The sequence below is a fragment of the Hyaena hyaena genome, unplaced genomic scaffold (genome assembly GCF_003009895.1).
Source record: "Hyaena hyaena isolate Hyena2069 unplaced genomic scaffold, ASM300989v1 scaffold_386, whole genome shotgun sequence".
NCBI lineage: Eukaryota > Metazoa > Chordata > Mammalia > Carnivora > Hyaenidae > Hyaena > Hyaena hyaena.
The window spans coordinates 1,166,120-1,186,290 of NW_024081020.1; the positions used below are offsets into that span (position 1 = coordinate 1,166,120).

General features: G+C 62.0%; 2 protein-coding genes and 2 long non-coding RNA genes across 4 annotated transcripts in view; 3 read left to right on the plus strand and 1 right to left on the minus strand.

Moving 5' to 3' along the window:
- Nucleotides 1-4,308, plus strand: part of TECPR2 (tectonin beta-propeller repeat containing 2) — a 103,798-nt gene extending 99,490 nt beyond the window's left edge. Inside the window, exons 18-20 of the mRNA XM_039251220.1 lie at nt 1,815-1,956; nt 2,357-2,506; nt 2,732-4,308. Coding sequence (XP_039107151.1) covers nt 1,815-1,956; nt 2,357-2,506; nt 2,732-2,883 — 444 coding nt within the window. The 3' untranslated portion in view covers nt 2,884-4,308. The remainder of the gene's footprint in view (nt 1-1,814; nt 1,957-2,356; nt 2,507-2,731) is intronic.
- Nucleotides 4,309-9,848: 5,540 nt separating this feature from the next.
- Nucleotides 9,849-12,712, minus strand: ANKRD9 (ankyrin repeat domain 9). The gene is made up of 3 exons (XM_039251226.1): nt 12,501-12,712; nt 11,452-11,521; nt 9,849-10,992 (listed from the first exon to the last, which is right to left on the minus strand). The coding sequence occupies exon 3, from the start codon at nt 10,925-10,927 to the stop codon at nt 9,950-9,952; it is 978 nt and encodes a 325-aa protein (XP_039107157.1). The 5' UTR covers nt 10,928-10,992; nt 11,452-11,521; nt 12,501-12,712; the 3' UTR covers nt 9,849-9,949.
- A 233-nt stretch (nt 12,713-12,945) lies between these two features.
- LOC120244601 lies at nt 12,946-17,012 on the plus strand. Its single transcript, XR_005531583.1, has 4 exons — nt 12,946-13,444; nt 13,930-14,175; nt 16,089-16,135; nt 16,590-17,012. It is a non-coding gene; the product is annotated as an uncharacterized LOC120244601 (long non-coding RNA).
- Nucleotides 17,013-17,327: 315 nt separating this feature from the next.
- Nucleotides 17,328-19,843, plus strand: LOC120244608. The gene is made up of 3 exons (XR_005531585.1): nt 17,328-17,500; nt 17,778-18,217; nt 19,783-19,843. It is a non-coding gene; the product is annotated as an uncharacterized LOC120244608 (long non-coding RNA).
- Nucleotides 19,844-20,171: the final 328 nt, after the last annotated feature.

Consider the following 20,171-nt stretch of genomic DNA (forward strand, 5'->3'; position numbering starts at 1 on the left):
CCAGGAAGCTCCTGCCCAGAGCTGCCGGGGCTGAGAGGTGCGGCAGGGTGGGGAGTAATGGCGGAGGCCCAGAGCCCCCTGACCACCTCAACAGGGCAGGGGCCGCCAGGCGAGCCCCCTCTGCCCACGAGCCCTGAGGGTGTGTGCCGGCCGGACTGGAAGGTATGTGATGTCAGCGGGGCAACAGGAAGCCCACCGTGGGGAGGAGGCTTGGGTGTGAGGCTACTGGGGTGATGGTGTCCCCACGGCCGGCGGGGGAAACACAGAGCAGAAGGGGCTGTGAGTGTCCCCTGGGCCACTGATTTGGGTCCACTCGAGGCTGACCAGGGAGAGAGCAGGGGCCCCCGAGAGGTCCAGGAAAACAGGCAGTGTCGGGTCGGCAGGGGACGGCAGACCCTAGGGTTTGGTCCTCACCAGTGACCGGAGGCTGGACCCTACAGACAGCTGTGTCCTCTCGGGCAGAGAGGCGCCTGGTTGAGGGGTGGGCGGCCCTGGGACGAACCAGAGCAGGTCAGTGGGTGGCAAACAGGACGCTGAAGGGGCTTACTCGTGTCCGTGAAAAGTGGACAGGGGACCAGGTGACGTGGCGTGTGGACACAGGGTGACCGATGGGCAGGGCACTTGGGGACGAGAGGCCAGCTCGGCAGGAGAGCAGGGGACATCACTGCCCGAGGGGACGCCCCAGAGGACAGCTGGCACCGAGAGGAGCCCTCCTGTTGGGTGTCAGGACCCAGGACTGCGCCTGGGCCGGGCCCGGTGGGTGGTTCTGGTTGGGCCCTTAACAAGCGCGGGGCTCACAGACGAGACGGCAGGAATTAAACGATGGCCTTGTTCTCAGCTGACACGGCCATGAGGCCACCGAGGGCCGGGACTGTGCCGGCTCTCCACCCCAGTGTCTAGTGTGACCGTACGAGGGCCTGACGAGAAAGGTCTCATCTTCCCACGTCAGGGGGGCAGGAGCGAGGGGGGCGGAGTCACTGGCCGTGCCCGCCGGTCCTCCTCTCCCGCGGCGCCCAGCAGCTGTGTCGCCGTCAGCCTCGCCCTCGTCCTGTCCCGTCTGCACGAAAAGCAGAGCGGAAGCGAGGGCTCAGATGTGTGGGGAGACCCCCACCTCGCCCCTCCCCGGGCCACCCACCCCCTTGATGGGGCTCCTGGGGCCTCCTCCCCACACACCTCTGTCATGCCCACGACAGCAATAGCGTATTTTGGTGTTCTCGTTTCTCTAATTTTTTGAATTAAACTTTTTACCTTGAAAACACTTCAGGCCAACAGAAGCCCGGCAGGCATATACATTTCCATAGAGTCCCGCGGGCCCTTCGTCCACACTCGGCACCGTCAGCACTTCGCCCCTGAGCACGGAGCTGTGCGCTTGCCGAGCGCGCCTGCTTGGAGGAGCCTCACAGGCGCGGACCCTGCGCACGTGTTTCCACAGAGCCGGCCTTCCCTTCCCTGCGTCACCTGCTGTCGGGTGTGCACGGGGGCGACACTGCTCCTCTGTTGCCACCGTCCCAGCCCAGGTCCCCGGGAGCGCTGCCTGCGTCCCTTCCTTCTGTCCCCGGCCCAGCTCTGCCGCTGTCTGGGGACCGGCAGTGCTGACGAGCTGGGGCTCCGGTTTGGTGGGCGGTCCGTCCGCACGGGTTCCCCTGACGCGGCGGGGCCGGCGTCTGTCCCCGCGAGGCCGCGCTCGGAGGGCAGGATGGGGTCTGCTCCGCTCCCCGCTGTGCCTCCCGCCCCGTGTCAGGCTCTGATCCTGTCCGGCTCCATAAACACGCCCGCCAGCTCCTTCCCTGAGGAAAGTCCCTTCCTGCCTGCAGCCCGCCGGGGTCACGTTGGTCAGCGTGTACGCCAGCCCCAACGACCAGATGCTCTGGGCGCTCGACAGCAGGTGGAACGTGCACGTCCGGGCCGGGATCACCGAAGAGATGCCGGTGGGGACCGACTGGGAGCACGTGCCAGGTAGAGACGGGCCCGGTTGTCCTGGCTGACCCCCCCCCCACGACGGGCCCCTGGCCTGTCCAGCAGCCTGTCCTCCACGCAGCAGCCACGGCTCTGTCTCCACTCTGCTGCTGAGGCAAGTGACCAGCAAGCCGCTGACGGAACATCCCTCGTGTGAGGGACCCGGCAGCGCAGAACTCCAGCCAGCCCCTCACCACCGAGTTCTGGGCAGGATGACCGTTTCCAGACGGCCCGGACGCTTCCGTCCTGCGGCCCCGGGCTCTCGGCAGGTGCAGGGCGCGGTCACCGTAGGGCCACCCTGGTCGCCGGGGCCCGGTGGTGGGAGGGAGCAGACTTGGGGGGGGAGTCCCGTCCTGTTGCCCCAGGGCTGAGGACTGACAGACGCCCTGTTTGTCTGCAGGGCTGCAGGCCTGCCAGCTGGCCCTGAGCGCCAGGACCGTGTGGGCCCGCTGCCCCAACGGTGACCTCGCCCGGCGCTACGGCGTCACCGACAAGAACCCTGCCGGAGACTACTGGAAGAAGATTCCCGGGAACGTGACGTGTTTCACAGGCAGGTGCCAGGGCTCCGCGGGGCTGGGGGCTCCCGGGGACGGTGTCGGCGGGGGCTCCGCGACGGGCCGCCACAGCTGAGGGAGGGCGCCCAGCAGCTGGCTGGCCAGGGTCTCCCAGGAGGGCGGCGACGCAGAGCGGCCCCAACTTGGCACGTGCCCCCCCCCGCCCCCGCCTGCCTGGGCCGGGTGATTACCGAGCGTGTGGCTGCCTCTCGTCCCTGCAGTGACCTCGTCGGACGAGCTGTGGGCAGTGGGCCCCCCCGGCTACCTCCTCCAGCGGCTGACCAGGACTTTCAGCCACTCGCACGGTGCCCACGGCGGCCACGCCACCGGCGCGCCCCGCGAGGACCTGGAGGACGAGTGGGAGGTCATCTGACGGAGCGGCGGCCGGGCGGGGCGGCCCCCACGTGCTCTCTGCTGTGCTCATTTCCGTGTCGTTCCAGAACCCGCGGCCTCAGCCCAGGGACCCCGAGCTGTTGCTCCGTCCCCCTCCGGCCGCTCCAGGCCCGCTATGGGGACGGCCACGTGCGTAACCGCTGGCGAAACGGAGCCAGAGGTCAGCACGCTCCCGCCTCTGGGGGTGGCCCTGCGACCGCTTCATTGTCCTCCCGGGGACGCGAGCTCTGGCACACGTTCCTTGCCGGACGTCCCGCTTGGGGAAGCGGGGCCGTGTGTGAGGGGCGGGTGCTGGGCTGTGCCAGGATGCGGTGCACACGCACACACACACGCACAACATGCACGCGCACGCCGCCCACACCCTCCCGACCGCCCCCCGGAAACACTTCAGCCCAAACGGTAAAGGCCAGTGGATGAGACGGAACACAGAGGTGCCCGTGTTTCCGGGGCAGCGGAGGCCGGGGAGGCGCGGCCGGACGTGGGGGAGCCCGGCCTCGCTAGAAACTGCGAAGCGTGACTAGACGAGCATCTAGCCAGCGCCGCCGGCGGTCCCGTGACGGCCAGAAGCGCCCCCGCAGGACGAGTCTACTAATTACCGCCTGTTTTGTTCGCTGTTACACACCTGTGTAAGATACCTCAACTTGAAATCAACTCTGACAAATTTACAGGAGAAACGTATTTTCTGGAACCCCCCGGAAGGGTCTTCCGTTCCTTCGCGTGGTTCCCCCGAGCCTGCACTGTCCCCAGCTGCAGCGTCAGAGGGCGGGCGGCGGGTTGATGCCCCCGGGAGGTTCGAGCTGGGGCCGCGCCGGGCGTCAGTCCGTGGGCTCAGGCCGCAGTGCCCACTCTCCTCGCTGGCACCTGGGCCACGGGGCTTGGTGGCCTGGCCATGCGCCCGCCCTGGGCACCCCCCCTCCCCTGCCAGGCCGCGGAGCGAGCCGCCAGCCTCGCTGCCATGTGTACCTTGCCTTTGGCCGCGGACCCAGTTACTCGATGCTTGTTTTCTACTAAGCAAATGTGCCCCGGGGGTCCCGGGCCACAGATGAAGAGCGACAGGAGCGGGCCGCCGCGAGGGCGAGGTGTTCCAGGCCTAAGTGGGGACAAGACGCTGAGGTCCCAGACCCCCCCTCACACTTCACTTTTACAGAATCCTTACTTTAAAAGTCTGGGGACGGCAGAGGCCGGCCCGGCTGGCTGCGGCCCCTCCGTGCACGTCGTGCCTTGTCCGGCTCCTCGCAGACGGCAGAGCTCTCGGAAGCCCGCGGGACTTTAGTGCAATTAAACCCATGTCTGGTTTGATACTTTGAAACTACTTTTAGCTTCAGTGCTTTGTACGGTTTTTCGTTCCAGTTTTAATTTTTAGTTGTGCTTTGAGACAGTGCAATAAACTAGATTTTTTTCCAAATTGATCGAGTCCAGTGTGTGAGCTGTGAGAGGGGACCCTCCGGCAGCAGCGCGCCCACCTGTGCTGGAAGAGTCTGCCGGTGGGGGTCGCCGAGCCCCCGGCCAGCAAAGCATGGCCCATGCGATGCAGGGGCCTGCTTGGCATTGAAATACGCACCAGGTTCCCCGGGGTGGCCTTCCTGAGGGAGCGGTCGCTCCAGGGGTGGGCGTACCCCCGGCAGCCCCCCAGGAAGGACCCCGTGGGGCAAGGTGAGCGCAGAGCCATCTCCACGAGGCCCACTGAGGCCAGGCTGCTGTGGGCTGGCTTTGGAGGGGCGCGGGCCCCTGGGTCCAAGTCCCCATCAGGAAACAAAGCCAGAGAGCACCTAGCAGCGGTGCTCTACAGGGAGCTGGCACACGGGAGAGGTCACATCCGTCACAGCAACAGGACTCGTCGCGTGCCAGGACAGGCCTGAACAGGAAGCATCCGACTGCGGTCAGGGAATGTTACGCTTGGCAGAAGAGGTCAAGCAGAGCTTGAACTAAGGAAGACACGCGACATCCCCGACGGAAGACTAACTGTGTGCAGACGCAGGAGTCCTGTCTAAAGGAACTTGTGGGGTTAAGTCAGGCTGTCAGAACCCTCACTGGAATGTTCTGCCGGAGGGAGGCAGGGAAGAAGTCCCAGAAGTTTGTGCCCACGTGTTCCCGACTGCCAGACACGTGCCCAGGGCCCCTGCGCTGCTTCACGTCCCACCGGAGCCCCCAGAGGAGATGCCGTCTCAGGGACACCGAGCCCAGTGACTTGCTGGAGGTCACACACAGGCCACTGCAACCACTGCTGCATGATGCCACCTCGGCATCCGGGGACGAAACAGGTGGGAGCTGCCCAGAGGGATGGCAGCAGCAGCAGGTCCAAGCGTGGCGTGGGAGGGCGGGCCACGGGGAGTCGGCACAGTGGAGGCGCGGCGTAGAGGAGGGGCCAGGCGGGTGCAGTCACCGCCGATGCGGACCAGAGCGTTATGTGGACAAAACAGCCATTAACTGGATTAAAGAATCTGAAAACTAGGGGGGAAACAGTATCCGGTTTCTGGACGGCAAAGGCTTCCTAGACTCCAAAGTGATGGGGAGAACTGCGGAGGAACAGTATATAGATTTGATTTCCTCAATGTTAAAATGTTGTAAACTTCAAACCCCACAGAAGATTAAAAGGGGAAATGGCGGCATCACAGATGATGCCGATGTACGTTAAACACTGTACACGCCAGTCGGAGGACCGGAGGCTCTCGCACGGACCCAGATGAAAGGGTGTCACTCAGCTCAAGTGGGGCCATCTTAAAACTTGTGAACCCACAAACTCCCCTCCTGGAAATGTCCTCAAGACCAGATCCTAAATTGCGGGGAAGCATATAGCGCAGGCCGTTCTACATCGTGACATGCGAACAGTCCTTCCGACACGCTCTCCTGTGTGGCTGTTAGAGGCTGTCCCGGAGGACGTGGGCCGGGACTTGACCGTACAGATGTCACAGGTCCTGCGTGTGTGATGACGTGTTGCAGATATACCGGGAGAGGAGAGAATATAACGCACATGTATCCATACGCGTCTAACTCTGGGTGGGTGTGAAAGTGTTCACACTCCCGGGGGCACCGGAGGGTCAGAAAGGAACCAGTTCACCACACAGCCGGCTGTAGCGGTCCCCTGGAGTATATGCCATTTTGTATCTACTGAATTTCAAGCCATGTAAATGTATTATTTATTTCAGAATAAATAAAATACACATTTTAAAAAGTGCTAACGTAAACTCCTTATGCTGTCAACACTAGCTGAACCAAATGTCACAAAGTGAACACCAAAGGCTCCTGAGAAGTCATTTTACAATGTAGGAAAATGCTTAGACTCCAGTAAGTTTAAATACTTAATTCTTTAAGTGATCCGATGTCAAGTATGTAAAAAATATGCATAGGAAAAACATATTTATATGCGTGCATAGAAAAACCTGGAAGAAAATACACCAAAATGCTCGCGCTGGCTGGCGGGCGGGCGGGCTGGCTGCCGGCAGGTAGCCGCCGCCCTGCACTTGGCTGCCACCCTGCAGAGGGCGAGCCGGACGTTTCCCCGAGGAAACCCTGCCAGGCCCTGCCCTGGATTTCTCTGTGGTCCCGGTGCTCCGCCTCCAGCTCGAACTCTATGTGCAGACATTCTTTTTAAAAAATCTCTGAAGACAAATCTCTGTCTTCACCTCTACCTTGATCAGGGTAGGTGGTTACGTGTGTAGACGTCAGAACTCCTCGGACTATACACTTCAAGTCTGCATCTCGGGGCACCTGGCAGCTCAGCGGGAAGAGCATGAGACGCTCCACCTTGAAGTCATGAGTTCAATCCCTACACTGGGCGTAGAGCCTAGTTAAAAATGAAAGGGGGGGGCTCTCTTCATCTTGAAAAATAACCAAAAACTAAACTGTGCCTTTATCATATGTCAGTCATGCCTCCATTTAAAAATGTCGCAGGACAAGGAGCGCCTGGGCAGCTGTCGGTTAAGTGTCCGACCGGCTCAGGCCATGCATGATCTCGCAGTTCATGAGTTCGAGCTCCACGTTAGGCTCCTCACTGACAGTGTGAAGCCTGCTTGGGGTTCTCTCTCCCTCTCGCTCGCTCAAAATAAATAACTTTAAAAAAAATAAAGGGAAACACTTTCCTTTAAAAAAAAAGATAGCAGGACAGGACCGCAGTGGGGCCAGAGCAAGAACAGGTGCAGCCACCACGTGGCCTCCCTGGCCAGGCCAGTGTCCTTCCTTCCCCGCTCCCCAGAAGCACCCCTGTTCTGAACAGGACTGGCGGGAGTTCAGGACCCCCCCCCAACCCCAGTACAGTAGCTGAAGGTTGGTGCCGCAGGGGAAGGAAGGGAAACCGGAGTAATCCGCATTGAGGTAAATCCAGGGTGGAGTCCGCATGTGGCGAAGCCCTTACTGCCCTCAGACACCTGCCCCCGGCCACCCCGACAGCAGGGCGGTCCCAGGGTGTGCCTTTCGGGTTCATGGCCCGGCCTCCTCTGTCCTCCCCGGCAGGCACCTGGGGTAAAGGTTCTGGCCCCTGAGCTCCACCTGATTGGGGGTCACTGGGCCGCTGGGTGGGCTGGGGGTGGGGGGCAGTACTGGCTTCCCTTAGAGAGACTGGGATGAGCGAGCAGAACGAACCAGTGTGCTCCACTCCAGGGGAAAGCGGGCCTTGCTCTGATCCTGCCTCGGAGAAGCCATCAAGGCAACCTGCCAACGACCGAGAGCAGAGTCCCTGTCTGCCAAGGGACACCTGGGCTGAGCGTGACTCCGGCCCTCCCTAGTGCCTGGTGCACATCGCCCCGATGTCCGGGCCGCCCTTGCTGGGGCTGGAGGGTCCCAGGGACTGATGAGCCCAACGCTAGGGACTTCCTGCCCAGCCTCCTGCCCTCCCGCTGGCCAGCAACAGCCACCAGATAGCCCCGAGGCGCGGCTTATCACCCCGCACCACCTCTCCGGGGCCTCTGCTCAGTGACGCCAGACGTCCCCAGCGTCTGGGGCAGCCGTGCCAGCAATCAGGCCCCACTCCGCTGCCACAGGGCTGTGGCGCTGGCTGACCTTGGCTCCCTCAGCCCTTCCCTGCAGCTCCGAGCAGTGTGAAGTCCATTACCCTCCCGGACCCCGTCCCACCCACCCACAGTGAGGACATCAGGGGCTAATAATGCCCTGGGACACCCCTCCTCCTGCCATCAGCCCTCCAAGGCTGAGGGGGCCTCCGGCAGGCCCCACAAAGTCACCCAGCAAATGATGGAACGGTGCCCACAGCGGCTGCTCAGTCCCACCAAGAGCTGATTCCTAGTCACCTGCAAACCAAACACCCCACACAGGCCCCAGAGCTTCCCCTGAACGCATGGGCGGTGGGGCCCGTGATGATCCCGTCCCCCACTCTGGACCCAGCCCCGGGCACGCCTCCGGCTGGCCTGACAATGGGTTCCGTGGGGTGCCCCTTCCATGGCAGCTCCCCCAACCTCTGCATCACCCCAGCCCCACCAGGGGCCTCCAAAGAGCAGCTGTAGATGTAGTGTGTAAGGGAAGAGGGGCCCCGGAGGGCAGACCCCACAGAGGACAGAGCTGGGCCTGGGGAGACGGGGAAGGAGAGCTGCAAACCGTTCCCCACCAGGTGCCTGGGCCTTCTAGAAGTTGCTGGGCATCAGGGCACCAAGAATCCCCCCCAATGCCTCCACAGGCCCACCACCCAGAAGCCCCCACGACCTGCTCCTCTGGGTTGCTCTAGTCTCCACCTTCGCGCACCCCCAAAGGCAATGACCTCTGTCCCACAATGGCACCCCTGTTGGGAGGACCTGAGACCACGTAGAGGAGCCCCCCCACACCTGTTCTGAGCTGGGACAGATGTTAGCATCCACTGTCTCCAAGTGTCAACGTTCAAAGCTATGGAACTGACCCCCAGGACACACAGCAGGAAGGGAGGAGCCCTCACTCCCACCTGCAATCCAGGATGGGCCACCGAGCTGTGCACCCCTCCCTCCCCCTCCCCCCGCCATGGGGAGACCTTTATCCTTCTACTCCTGGCAGGACACCGTGGCCTCCAGCCCAAGCCCGCTGGAGGTTGGATTTCATAGGCCAGTGGAATTCCCCGGAGCAGGGCCGCCTGGCGGTGCTCCCTGGCCTCGAGGCCCCTGAGGGCACGGGCCCAGCTTTCCCGCCAGCCCCTTCGGCCTGAAGGATCGCGGCCCAGGCGCATCTGTCAAGCGTGGTCTTCAGAACCTTCCTACAAAAGCCAGCTCCACTGGCCGGGACGAGAGCGCTTGCCCACTGGGACCCACAGCCACGCAGGCACCCGCAGGCACCCCCTAACACCCGCTGGGGCCCACGCCCGGCGTCAGACCGCAGTCAGCCCCGGAGGAAGGCACATCTAACCCCACCCAGAGATGGGGTGGAGCGGGGGTCCCGGGCCTGAGGTGCCAGAGGCTTCCCAGCAGAGGTGAGGAAAGCAGGAGCCGGGGACTAGGTGCCTGCTGCTGTCAGGGAAGACGGACAAGCCCGGTTCTGGCGGGAGGTGTCACAAGGATACCCAAGGACGGGACAGGGGAGAAGCGGGGTCACGGCCTGGGTCTGCTTCCCCCCCCCCCCGCCCCCCCAATGCAAGCACAGCAAGCCTTCCGGTCTCTGACGCACACAGGAGTTTACAAGGCCCTATGCGCCGACCGCACAGGGGACCTCTTTCCCAGAACCTCACAGCATCTGCTGTCTTGGCCCCCAGGCCTTCGCACACGCTGTCCCCAGCTCAGGCACGTCGGTCCGCACCCCCTGCCGCGCTCCTGCTCAGCTCAGCTGTCACTCCCTCCGGGACACCTAGTCCGGGCGGCTCCGCATCAAGATGGGAAGCACCGGGGGCTGGGCAGTGAGCGGAGGGCAGGGCCTGGCTCCAGGGAGTGGCATGACCCCTAGACTCTTGCAAAAAGGGAGGGAGGCGGGGAGCTGGGCTCAGCGCAGCCCAGGACGCCTGCGGCCCGGCCCGCGGCGCACGCAACACACGAAGCAGGATTCTCCGGTACAGAGATCAGTATATGTAAAGTGCTGGGTACAACGCTCTGAAAAATAGTGTTTTCCAAAAATCCAACGCCCGGGAGGGCCCGCAGCCCCGAGGTCTAGCCTTTGCCCGTGAGGTCCAGCGGCTGCAGGAAGGGCGGCAGCGGCAGCTCGTCCAGGGCCTCGGGGAAGCGTCCGGGCGAGATGGCGGCGACCAGCACCTGCATGGCGCGCACGAAGAGCGAGGGCGGCGCCAGGCCCGCCAGCCACTGGAACTTGTCCTCGCCCAGCAGCCGCTGCCAGCGCGGCCGGTCGTCCAGCAGCTCGCGGCGGGCGGGGCCGGCGGCGCCCGCGGGCGTGTACAGCGCCAGCAGGTCGAGCAGCAGCAGGCGGCGCTGGCGCGGCTCCCCGGGCGCGGCGGCGGCGGCGGCGGCGGCGGGCGCCCCGGAGGCGGCGGCGTGGGCGTTGGGCGCCCCGGCGTCGCGGCCCAGCAGGCGCAGCAGCAGCTCGAGCGGCGTGAGGCCGCCGCCGTCGCGCAGGCCGGGCGACGCGCCGTGGCCGAGCAGCAGGAAGAGGCACTCGGGGCGCGCCAGCTCGCAGGCCGCGTGCAGCGCCGTGCCGCCGCCCTCCACGCGGCTGCAGCCGCGCCGGTCGAGCACGCGCGCGCGCTCCTCGGGCGGGAAGTCGCGCACGGTGCGCAGGATGCGGCGCAGGATGCCCACGCGGTTGTAGCGCACGGCCAGCGCCACGTGCGGCCCGGGCGCGGCGCAGCAGCGGAAGCCGGCGCTGGGCGGCGCGAGCGCGCGCCGCGGGAACGTGGCCAGCAGGTAGTGCGCGTACGCCTGGTGGTCGTGCACGAGCGCGTAGAGCAGCGCCTCGGAGGGCGAGTAGGCGGCGGCGCGGCCGCGCTCGTCCCAGTGGAAGGCCTCGCTGGCGCGCATGTCCTCGAGCAGCCACACCGGCAGCAGGTCGCGCACGGCCTGGTAGAAGGCGAACGACGACTTGCGACACTGCTTCTGCGCCCGAGAGCGCGCCGCGCCCGCGCCCTCGGGCCCGCCGTCGGCGCCGCCCCCGGGCCGCCGCGCGTCCCACGGCATGCTGGTGGCGGACGGCCGCCTCCCGGCCTCACGACATGGACCCGGCGGCGGCTGACCACCTGCACCTGCGGGGAGCGGATCGCGGTGAGGCTCCAAAGCTCCAGGTTGCCTGCTGCCTAGGAGCGGCCCTTCTCTGCTAGGTCATGACCCACCTCCCACATCCTTGATTTAGCTGCACCTGATCTCCCTCCCTTAAAGTGTCTTGTCGTCTGGCACCTTTGCTAGAGATGCCCTTCCCTTCCCCCTACCCACAGAGCCCCACTCGCCAGGACCACGCTGAAAACCGACCTCCCCGCCTCCTCCAGCCCAGGGACCTGCCGACCGGACTGACTAGGCTGACCAAGTGCATCCAACCCCGAACAGAAAAGACCGGGGGGGGGGGGCAGGGAAGTTGTGGTCCACATCTCCAGCTGAGCCAAGCTCCACCTGACCGTGACCCTATCCTCTGACCCCTGACCACAGATGGGAGCCCCTAGGGCCTCCCTCCGTCCCAGAGAGTGACAGAGTTCTAGACCCAGACCTACCTGGTTCCTGCACTCTGCTCACAGGACGTTGAGTGTATCACTTTCCTCCTCTGAGCCTCAACCTCTTCATCTGTAAGAAAGGGGGTAGGAGAGGTGGAAGCTGTGAGCCCAGCTGGGTGAGTTGGGGTGGAGCCTTCCACCCAAACATGATGTTTACTGGATATCTTCAACCCTAGCAGCTGGGAGGAGGCACGGTGACATCAACCTAGAAACGGGTGTGCACAACGCTTTACAGCAAATCCCCTCCAGGTCTGCTACTTCTCTTGATCTTCCCAACTACTAGAAGCAGATGCTGTCATCCCATTTTCCAGCAAGGTCCAAGGTCAGTTGGCAAGTCATGGTACAGCCAAGCCTAGAACCAAGATTTCCGGCCTGCCATTTTGGGCTCACCCCAGAAATGGGGGGGGGCCCACAACCCAAAGGGACCCCAGCTTGAGTCCTGCCTGACCTTGCCCTCTGAGCCCCCGGCCCCAACCTGAGCTCTGGTCTCTGACCCCTGACCCTGCTCCAAGCTCCTCACTGCTTTCTCTCAAGGGTAAGCTGTGGGTCACAAGGGACCTGGGTCGGCGGACAGGCCGTGTCCAAACACACTGGGTAACTAAGTTACAGAGACGAGCACTGTGGGGGGTGGGCTGCAGCCACAGTGCTCTTTGGGGGGGCACCGTGCCCGAAACACCACCCCTCCAAGCCTGGGACTCTGCGCCCCAGGTGTGTGTACCCTGTGTGGATACCCGTGGGGCTCCAGGCGGGTTACGTAAAGTTGGGCCGCCCAACGTCACTGGGCAGCGAGTCACAGCCGCGGCTCCGTGAATGGGGGGGTTGGGCCACCGAGGGCAGGGCTTTGCGCCCGGGGCCGCCCGCCAGGCGCTCCTCCCCGTCCCCTCCCGGCGGCCGCGGTCGCGGGGGTCCAGGCCAGGGTGTTTGCCGACCGGTGGCCAGCGCAGCGAGGGCTGCACCTGCGTGTGCATATGCCCAGGACCCCCAGGGGGCGGCGGCCAGGGGAGAGCGCCCCGGGCTGGGGTTGCGCGCCGAGAATAGGGGGGACTCACCGTGGGGGGCGGCGGGCCCTTGGGCCTGACGTCCCAGTCCCCGTCCCCGCTGGGGGCCGAAGCGCGCGCTGTTACCCCGCGGGCAGGCGCGCAGGCAAAGGTCCCGAGACGGGCGGGCGGGAGGAAGCCGCCGCCGCCCGCGCCCGCCGCAGCCGCGGTCTGAGCCGCCGCGGCCCGATCGCTGGGCGGCGGCGCCGGCGGCGGGCGGGCGGCGGGCGGCGCAGTGCGGTCGCGGCCCGGTAGGACCGCGGGACCGTCCGCCGCCGCCATTGGCCCGCACTACCGGCCCCCGCCGCCTCCCATTGGTCGCTACGCTGCACCATTGTTACGTCACCAGACTGTGGGCGGGGCGCCCGGCCAGACCCGCGGAAAAGTTGGGAGAAACTTGAGGGAGCGCTGGGGGGGCGGGGCTGGCACGGCCGGCGCGGGGCGGGGCCCCCGGAAACCCGAGCTGCGGGCCAGGAGAGGCCCCCGGCGGCCCGGGACGTGGGGGACGATTGGCCCACGCGCAGTGCGAGTCCGGGCGCTCGTGGGCGCCCCGGCTCCACAGAGCGTGACTTCCCTCGTCACCCCCGGAGTCCTATTTCCACCTCCCCTTTGCACTAACCGTCCCTGACCTTGAGGGGACTGTTTTCCCGTCAGTCCCTGGAGGGGTCAAGGGGCAGGAGCTCTGACCCCTAAGGGCCCCGACTGCGTGTGCCAGGCCGGGGTCCGGGCGTCGGGAGCCCCTGCTCTAGGCTGACGCTCCCAGGGGACGGACGAATGGACGCAGGCAGCTGTTAATGAGCGCGGACTCTGCCAATCTCCGTGCTAAACAGACTTGATTTCACTTCATTTTCACAACCGGCGGCGGTGCAAATTACGACCCCCAATTCACAGGCCAGGAAATTGAGGCTGGCAGGGAGGTGGCCTCCCACGTGACGAGCAGCCAGAAGGAAAACCAGGTGCTTCCCCTACTTTTTCTTCAGATATTGTGGTGGATTGGGCCCCAGCCGCCCCAGCCTCTCCACAAAGGGTCCTAGGTTTGGGGTGCCACACATGCGGGCACCCAAGGTCATGCTGAGACCACACCAGATGCCCCCACCTGAAGCACTGCCCCACCTGGGGGGGGGGTGAACTCACAGGCCCGCAGTGAAGCTCATGGGGTCCATGGTGACCACCAGATTTAGAGAAACTAGGTCATTGGCCAGGGAATCTGGGATCCACCTGCCTCGCCTCGGCTTTCCCCTGCTCCTCTGTCTAGGCCCTCAGTTTCCCTGCATCTTCTCCTAGCTTTCCCATTCTGGCCGTCTCCGAGTATGACGGGGGGAGAAGGGCAAAGTGAACGGAGATCCTGGGGTTGATCCTAGGGAAGCGGGAGCCGAGGTGAACTAACTACCTGTGGCTCAGAGCTCAGGCCCCTTGCTTCCTCATCCTCATTCTTTTCCAGGGCTGGAGTTGAGACCTCATGCCATCTCTGTGACTACGAGGGGAATGAGGTTGTACGGGCATGGCCGCGGGTGCCAGCTGGCCTCAGGGCAGGTCTGTCTCCACCTCTCGATGCCCTCCGTGCCTCTCCCTTCAATGTATCTTCCTCACTGAGGTTCCTAAAGGGCTCTTTCTAAAAGTCACGTCTGATCCCATATCTCCACCACTTAGAAGCTTCCTGTGCAAATGGATTCGCCAGAAAGACCAGGTGGGGCAGATCAAAGGCATTCCCAGCTGAGGAACAGTTGGAGCAAAGGTCTGGGGGTGGCTGAAGGAGGCTGGAGATGTCAGTGCGGAGGGGCCTAGCTACGTGTGGCCTTAAATGCTGGGGCAAGGAGCTTGGGTTTGTCCTGAGGATCTGGAAATGAAGGTGGAAAGGGTTTGGAAGTCAGTTGGTTAGTGAATTATTTCAGGCATATAAAGGTAATCATAACGAATGCCTGGGAACCAGGGTCCAGTTTAAGAAATAACAGGTGGATAAATCTGAAGGCCCGTGTGCCTGTCCGGCCTCCCACCCAGCCCTGGGTCTTTCCCACGGTGGTGGCTGACATTGTAATGCTGTCCCTTGTGGCACCAGTCAGCCCTCACTGCCTGTGCCTCACTCTTCTCCCAAGGTTACTTTTAGACTCCGGAGCACACGCTGCTCTGGGTCACTGAGGCATCTTCTGCGGGTGGGAGCTGTCCTCCATGCCTGGCGTGCGTGTGGTCTCACAGCTGCTGGCTATGAACATCCTGCCTGTGCCTACTTGAGGACCATGCTGGGGCCTGGACGCGGGGATAGGGCGTGCCCCTCCACACCAGCCTTTTAGTGCCAGGCGCTCTGCTGCCCTGGGACAGTGTGACAGTGTGAACAGGGGCAGCTTCCCTCAGGAAGGGGGGTTGAGGGCGGCTGGGGCAGAGGGGAGTGAACGAAAGACTGAGGCCTGGGGTGGGGGCGGCCCTGCCGAGTCCTGGATGCCCTCACGGGCAGGGACTGCTCACCAGCACAGCCGTCTTGGTATGGGGTTTGACTTTTGACACTGTCATGTTCCCTCTGGAACCCAACCCAAGACCCACTCCCCTCTGTCCTGGGAGAACTTGTCCCACAGGGCAGGCATCTGGGTGTGCCCAGGTAGAGGGCCTTGGAGTGCAGTTCAGGGTGTGTGCTACAGGTAGAGGGAGGAGGGTAGGGAGCTTCCTGGGGGAGGAGGCTGGTGCCAAACCCGCTGACTTCTAATCAGCTACTCACTGGCTGTGGGACTCAGGCCGAGTAACTCTGCCTGTCAGCTCCAGTCTCTTATCTGTGAAATGAGTCAGGTGGATTTTCAGATCTCAAAAGGAAGGTGTTCCAAGGGGCAGGATTGGGCAAGGGTCAGGACCTTGGGAAAGCAGGGGGAAGTATGGGGAGCAGCCAGGACCAAGAAAGGTGATGGGGACTTCTTCCCCCTGCCACCACCTGCCCTGGGTCCCCACCTGCACCTCGCCTAGCCGTGCTGGGCCAAAGCCCACCTGGTGTCCCGGGGCCTGTTCCATGGGTGCTTGCTCCTCCCCCTCCAGCTTGGCTTGTCCCCACCTGCCCTGGGGCTCAAGGTCTCCACCTCATCCAACCAGTCTTTCAAGGCTCAACTTGAGATGCCAATACCGACCAAAGACAGGATAAAACTAAGTGAAGACAAGTGATACCAAGGGAACCAGAGTTCAACATACATAGCAAAGGAGTGACATTCAGATCTCCTGCAACCCAGTGAGAAAGGTTAACCCAGGAGGAAAATGGGCAAGCAGCATGAATAGGTAATTCACACGCTGGCCCATGAACACATGAAGATGTTCAGTTTTGTAAGAACTCAGCAAACGCACAACCTCTTGTGTTCCTTCCCTACTGGCCAAAACTGAGGTGGCCGGTAACAGCCTATATTGTCAGGGTTAAGAACCAAGTCTTCACTTTCATGCAGAGGTGGGGAGGACACCTCCCAAGGCTCCACCCATTTTTTGGTTAGGAATCTTATCCCAGATAAGTACTTGCCTGCACGCCAACAAGTTTCATATACAATCATCACTTCTGTGGTTTTTGTTCACTTGCTTCCTTCTTTAACGTCTTATAAAAGAATTTAGCCTTAATTTTGTATTTCATGTCTATTTCAGAATTAAATATTTGAAGAGAATACAGGTGACTACCAAGTATCAAGGAGGTAGGGTGCCTGCTCCATTTTTAGCACCGAAAACCTGGAAGACACCTAAGTGACCGTCCAAAGGGGAATGGCTAAAGAATCATGACGTACCCTTCCCAGCTCTGGTTTCTGCCACAGGGCCGCTGGTCCCTGCCCCTCTACTGGGCCTATGGAAAGGACTGTGTGAGCCTGGGACCTAGGGACCAGCTCCCTCACATGCCCCCAGACTTCACCCTCCCCCTGTCCACCCCCCGGGAGACAGCTTCCATGGCATCCCTGGGTCCTTGTAGGATCTCTGGATCTGACCATGCTGGATTTCGAGCTTTCACATTAAATAAACTGGTAAAGTCTGTTTTTGGCCCAAGCCAGTTGGAGGCAGGACCCAGCTCTTGAGAAAGTCCTGACTCTCTATGTGCCTGGGACAGTGCCTGTCATCCCAGCATAATTATAACCGTTTCGCCTTCTCTCTCAACAGGTCCTGGTTTCGAAGGTTAATCACGCGGCGGCCATATGACTAATGCACATGGCAGTAGCATGCAGCCACAGGCGAGAGCAGAAAGGCTGAGCTCCTCATTCGTCAAGTGGCGAGACTCTGCCCCAGAGGCCATCCTGAGGGGAATGGAGCTCTCAAAGGACACCGCTCTGCCTGGCACAGAGCTAGCCTCCAAAAACGGGCTGTTAGGATTCCTTTGTAAATAGTTCAACACAAAAATGTTAAAAGAAAAAGCATACATTTTGTTTGGGAAATGCTAGAAGCCACACATTGATTTATTGCCAGCAGTGCCTCTTGGGGAGAGAATCAGCAAGGAGAAAGGGACCCTTTCAGTTCTTATTCTCTGTACCTTCTTTGTGGTTTGAGTGTTTCACAAGGGGCTCATATTCAGATATCATCTGTGTCATTAAGGTAAGTTTTTATTTATTTACTTATTTATTTTATTTCTTTGAATAATCTCTAACCCCAACAAGGGGCTTGAACTTGCAACCCTGAGGTCAAGAGTCACATGCTCTGCGGGGCGCCTGGGTGGCTTAGTCGGTTAAGCGTCCGACTTTCGCTTGGGTCATGATCTCACGGTTCGTGGGTTCAGGCCCCGCGTCGGGCTCTGTGCTGACTGCCAGCTCAGAGCCTGGAGCCTGTTTCAGTCTGTGACTCCCTCTCCCTCTGACCCTCCCCTGCTTACGCTGTCTCTCTCTCTCTCCTAGAAATAAATAAAACATTAAAAAAAAAAAAATTAAAAAAAAAAAAAAGAGTAACATGCTCTACTGGCTGGGCTAGCCAGGCACCCAAGTTTTCAAAGAGGCAGTATCCACTGGCAAACTGCTGTCTCATGGCCATTATCTCATTGACCTTCCCAGCAAGATAGGTTGGATCGTCAGCCCACTTTACGGGTGGGGAAACTGAGGCACAAAGGGACAGAGCTTTGCCCACAGAGATGGAACCTATAAGCTTTGTCTTGTCCCAAAAAGGGAAGGCTTTGGTTTCATGAGTTCCAGGCTGATGAAGGCTGCAGCCCCTCCTCCTGGACGTCTCTCCCACTCACAGAATGGGAGGCCTCAGATGCGGGGTGGCGTGGTGGGTCAGGGCCCCTTCCTACCCAGCCAGGGGGGTAGGACAGGGAGCCAGCCCTTCTAAGCAGCTTCTCTCATCCATTTATCCAAGGAACAGGTCCTTAGAGCCTGTCCTGGGGACCGGAGGTGAGTGGGCAGGGAAGGCTTCCGGGAGTCACCTGCACCCTCTTGCATCATCATTCAAGTCCCAAGGGCAAGGTGTGCACTCTGACCCCATCTGTCCGCACTGCTCCAGCTGGGCTCCCAGGTCAAGGCGGCCTGCCCTGCCCCAGGCTCCAGTCCAAGCCCCAGCCTCCGGCAGCCTGAGAAGGACCCTGCTGTCAAAGCCACGCCAGCCATCAGCTGTGAGCTCTTCCGCTCAGAGCCCCTCCTCAGCTTAAAGATGCTGCCTTCACTAGTCCTGGCTCGAGGCCAGACCCCCTCACATTCCACCAGGAACCTTGGCCTTCAGCACTTAGGTCCCCGGGGGTCCTTGCTCATGCTGTTCCCTCTGGCCTGGATGGCCAGTCCCCAGAAGTCTTCGTGGACCCATTTCAGGTGTCACCTGACTAGTGGAGCCCCCCCCCCCAGCCGCTGTGGGCCCCCACCACACTGTCCTGCACTTCTGCGAGCTTCTCCATTGGACCACAGGGAGGGCCCCGCCTACCCCTGCGGGAGGGCTGTGGGTGCCCCATAAATGCTGATGACTAAGTGGAGAAGGAGTTAGGTGGGTGGGTGGGTGGGTGGGGCCGCGTTGGGGGGAGCAGGCAGGGGTGGGAGCCCAGCAGGCCTGGTTGCCTGTGGGGAGTGATGCCGGAGGCGCCCTGGAGGGTTGGGAGCAGGAAGCACATGATTCATCGGCTGCACCAGAGTCCGGGCCGCCAGGAAGCCCTGAGCACAAGGGGGAGGCTCGGCAGAGGCCCAGCCCGAGTGCAGACTGTGGGACACAGACAGGGCTCCCCAGGTCGGGGCCTGCTCCAGCTGCCCTGGGGACAGCGACAGTGGCAGGAGGGGAACTTGGCAGGCACAGGAAGCAGTGGGGAGGGCAGAAGGCCAGGCCCGTCCCTCCCCGACCAGTGCAAGGGCACAGTGCAAGCTGCCAGGCTGTGTGACCTTGAGAAGAGTCAGTGCCTCCTAAGGGCCAAGAAGTATCTGGCTAAGCCGCCTGGCCTGGCCTGGCCTGGGAAGCGCAGCAAGCTGAACACCCAGGGCCATGGGGACAAGCACAGCCAAGGTGGACTGGCCCAGGACAGCCCCCCACTGACGGGGCCTCCCGCCTTATTTTCTATTGCTCCCTCGTGGGTGGAGTTCCCGCTTGCGGGGTGCCTGGTTGGCTCAGTGAGTTAAGCGTCTGACTCTTGGTTTGGCTCATGGTTTCAGCTCAGGTCATGATATCATGGCTGGTGGGATCCAGCCCCTCATGGGGCTTTGTCCTGGGGGTGTGGAGCCAGCTTGGGATTCTGGGATTTTCTTTCCCCTCCGTCCCCATAGAACATTTAAAAAGGTGGGGTGTTTAGTCAGTTAAGCATCTGACTTTGGGTCAAGTCATGCTCTCACCGTCTATGGGTTTGAGCCCAGCATGGGGCTCTGTGCTGACAGCACAGATTTTGGGTTCTGTGTCTCCCTCTCTCTCTGCCCCTGCCCTGCTCACGTTGTCTGTCTTGGTCTCAAAAATCAACATTAATTAATAATAATTTTTTAAATTTTTTTTTATTTATTATTTCTAGGAGAGAGAGAGACAGCGTGAGCAGGGGAGGGTCAGAGAGAGAGGGAGTCACAGACTGAAACAGGCTCCAGGCTCTGAGCTGGCAGTCAGCACAGAGCCCGACGCGGGGCTCGAACCCACGAACGTGAGATCATGACCTAAGCGAAAGTCGGACGCTTAACCGACTAAGCCACCCAGGCGCCCCAATAATAATTTTAAAAGTTGTGGCCTGCAGTGAAGTGAGGGAGAAGGGGACACTGAGGCCCTGGCGCCAGGCCTGGCCCAGGTCACACAGCTCAGTTTTAATAACAGCGGCCTCTGTGTGCCAGCCCAGCATGGGAACACTACCCCACCTTCCCAGGACCCCCCCAGCTGTGGGGACCTGGATCCCTGCGTCCAAAGAAACCTTTTCCCTCAGGTGACTCTAAAGGGAAACAAGTTCGGAGAAGCGGAGCCACTGGGCAAGCGGCCAAAGCAGGTGTATGGAGGGAGGGGCCGTTGACCTGTTTTGCTGCACCCATCGATGCAGAGCTTGGAAAGGGGAGGCCTCTTACCGGATCCCGCCCCGCGGCCCTGGGGAGGGGTCCAGGCACTGGCCGGAGTCAGAGTGGGCTCCGCCTCAGTTTCCCTGTCTTCGCAGGGGACCTGCGCAGGCAGGGGTGCGGTCGGGCTCTACTGGCGCGCCCAGCGCGGACCGACACCGTCCCCTGGCGGCCGCGCGCGTCTTCGCAGCCTGAAGCCGGTCCAGGCTCAGCCACGGTGGGGGCCAGGTCGCCCCAGGTCGCCCGGGGGCAAGGACATCTGAGC

Coding starts and splice junctions, on each gene's coding strand:
- ANKRD9 (XM_039251226.1), bottom strand. CDS start 10,927: ATGCCGTGGGACGCGCGGCGGCCCGGGGGCGGCGCCGACGGCGGGCCC.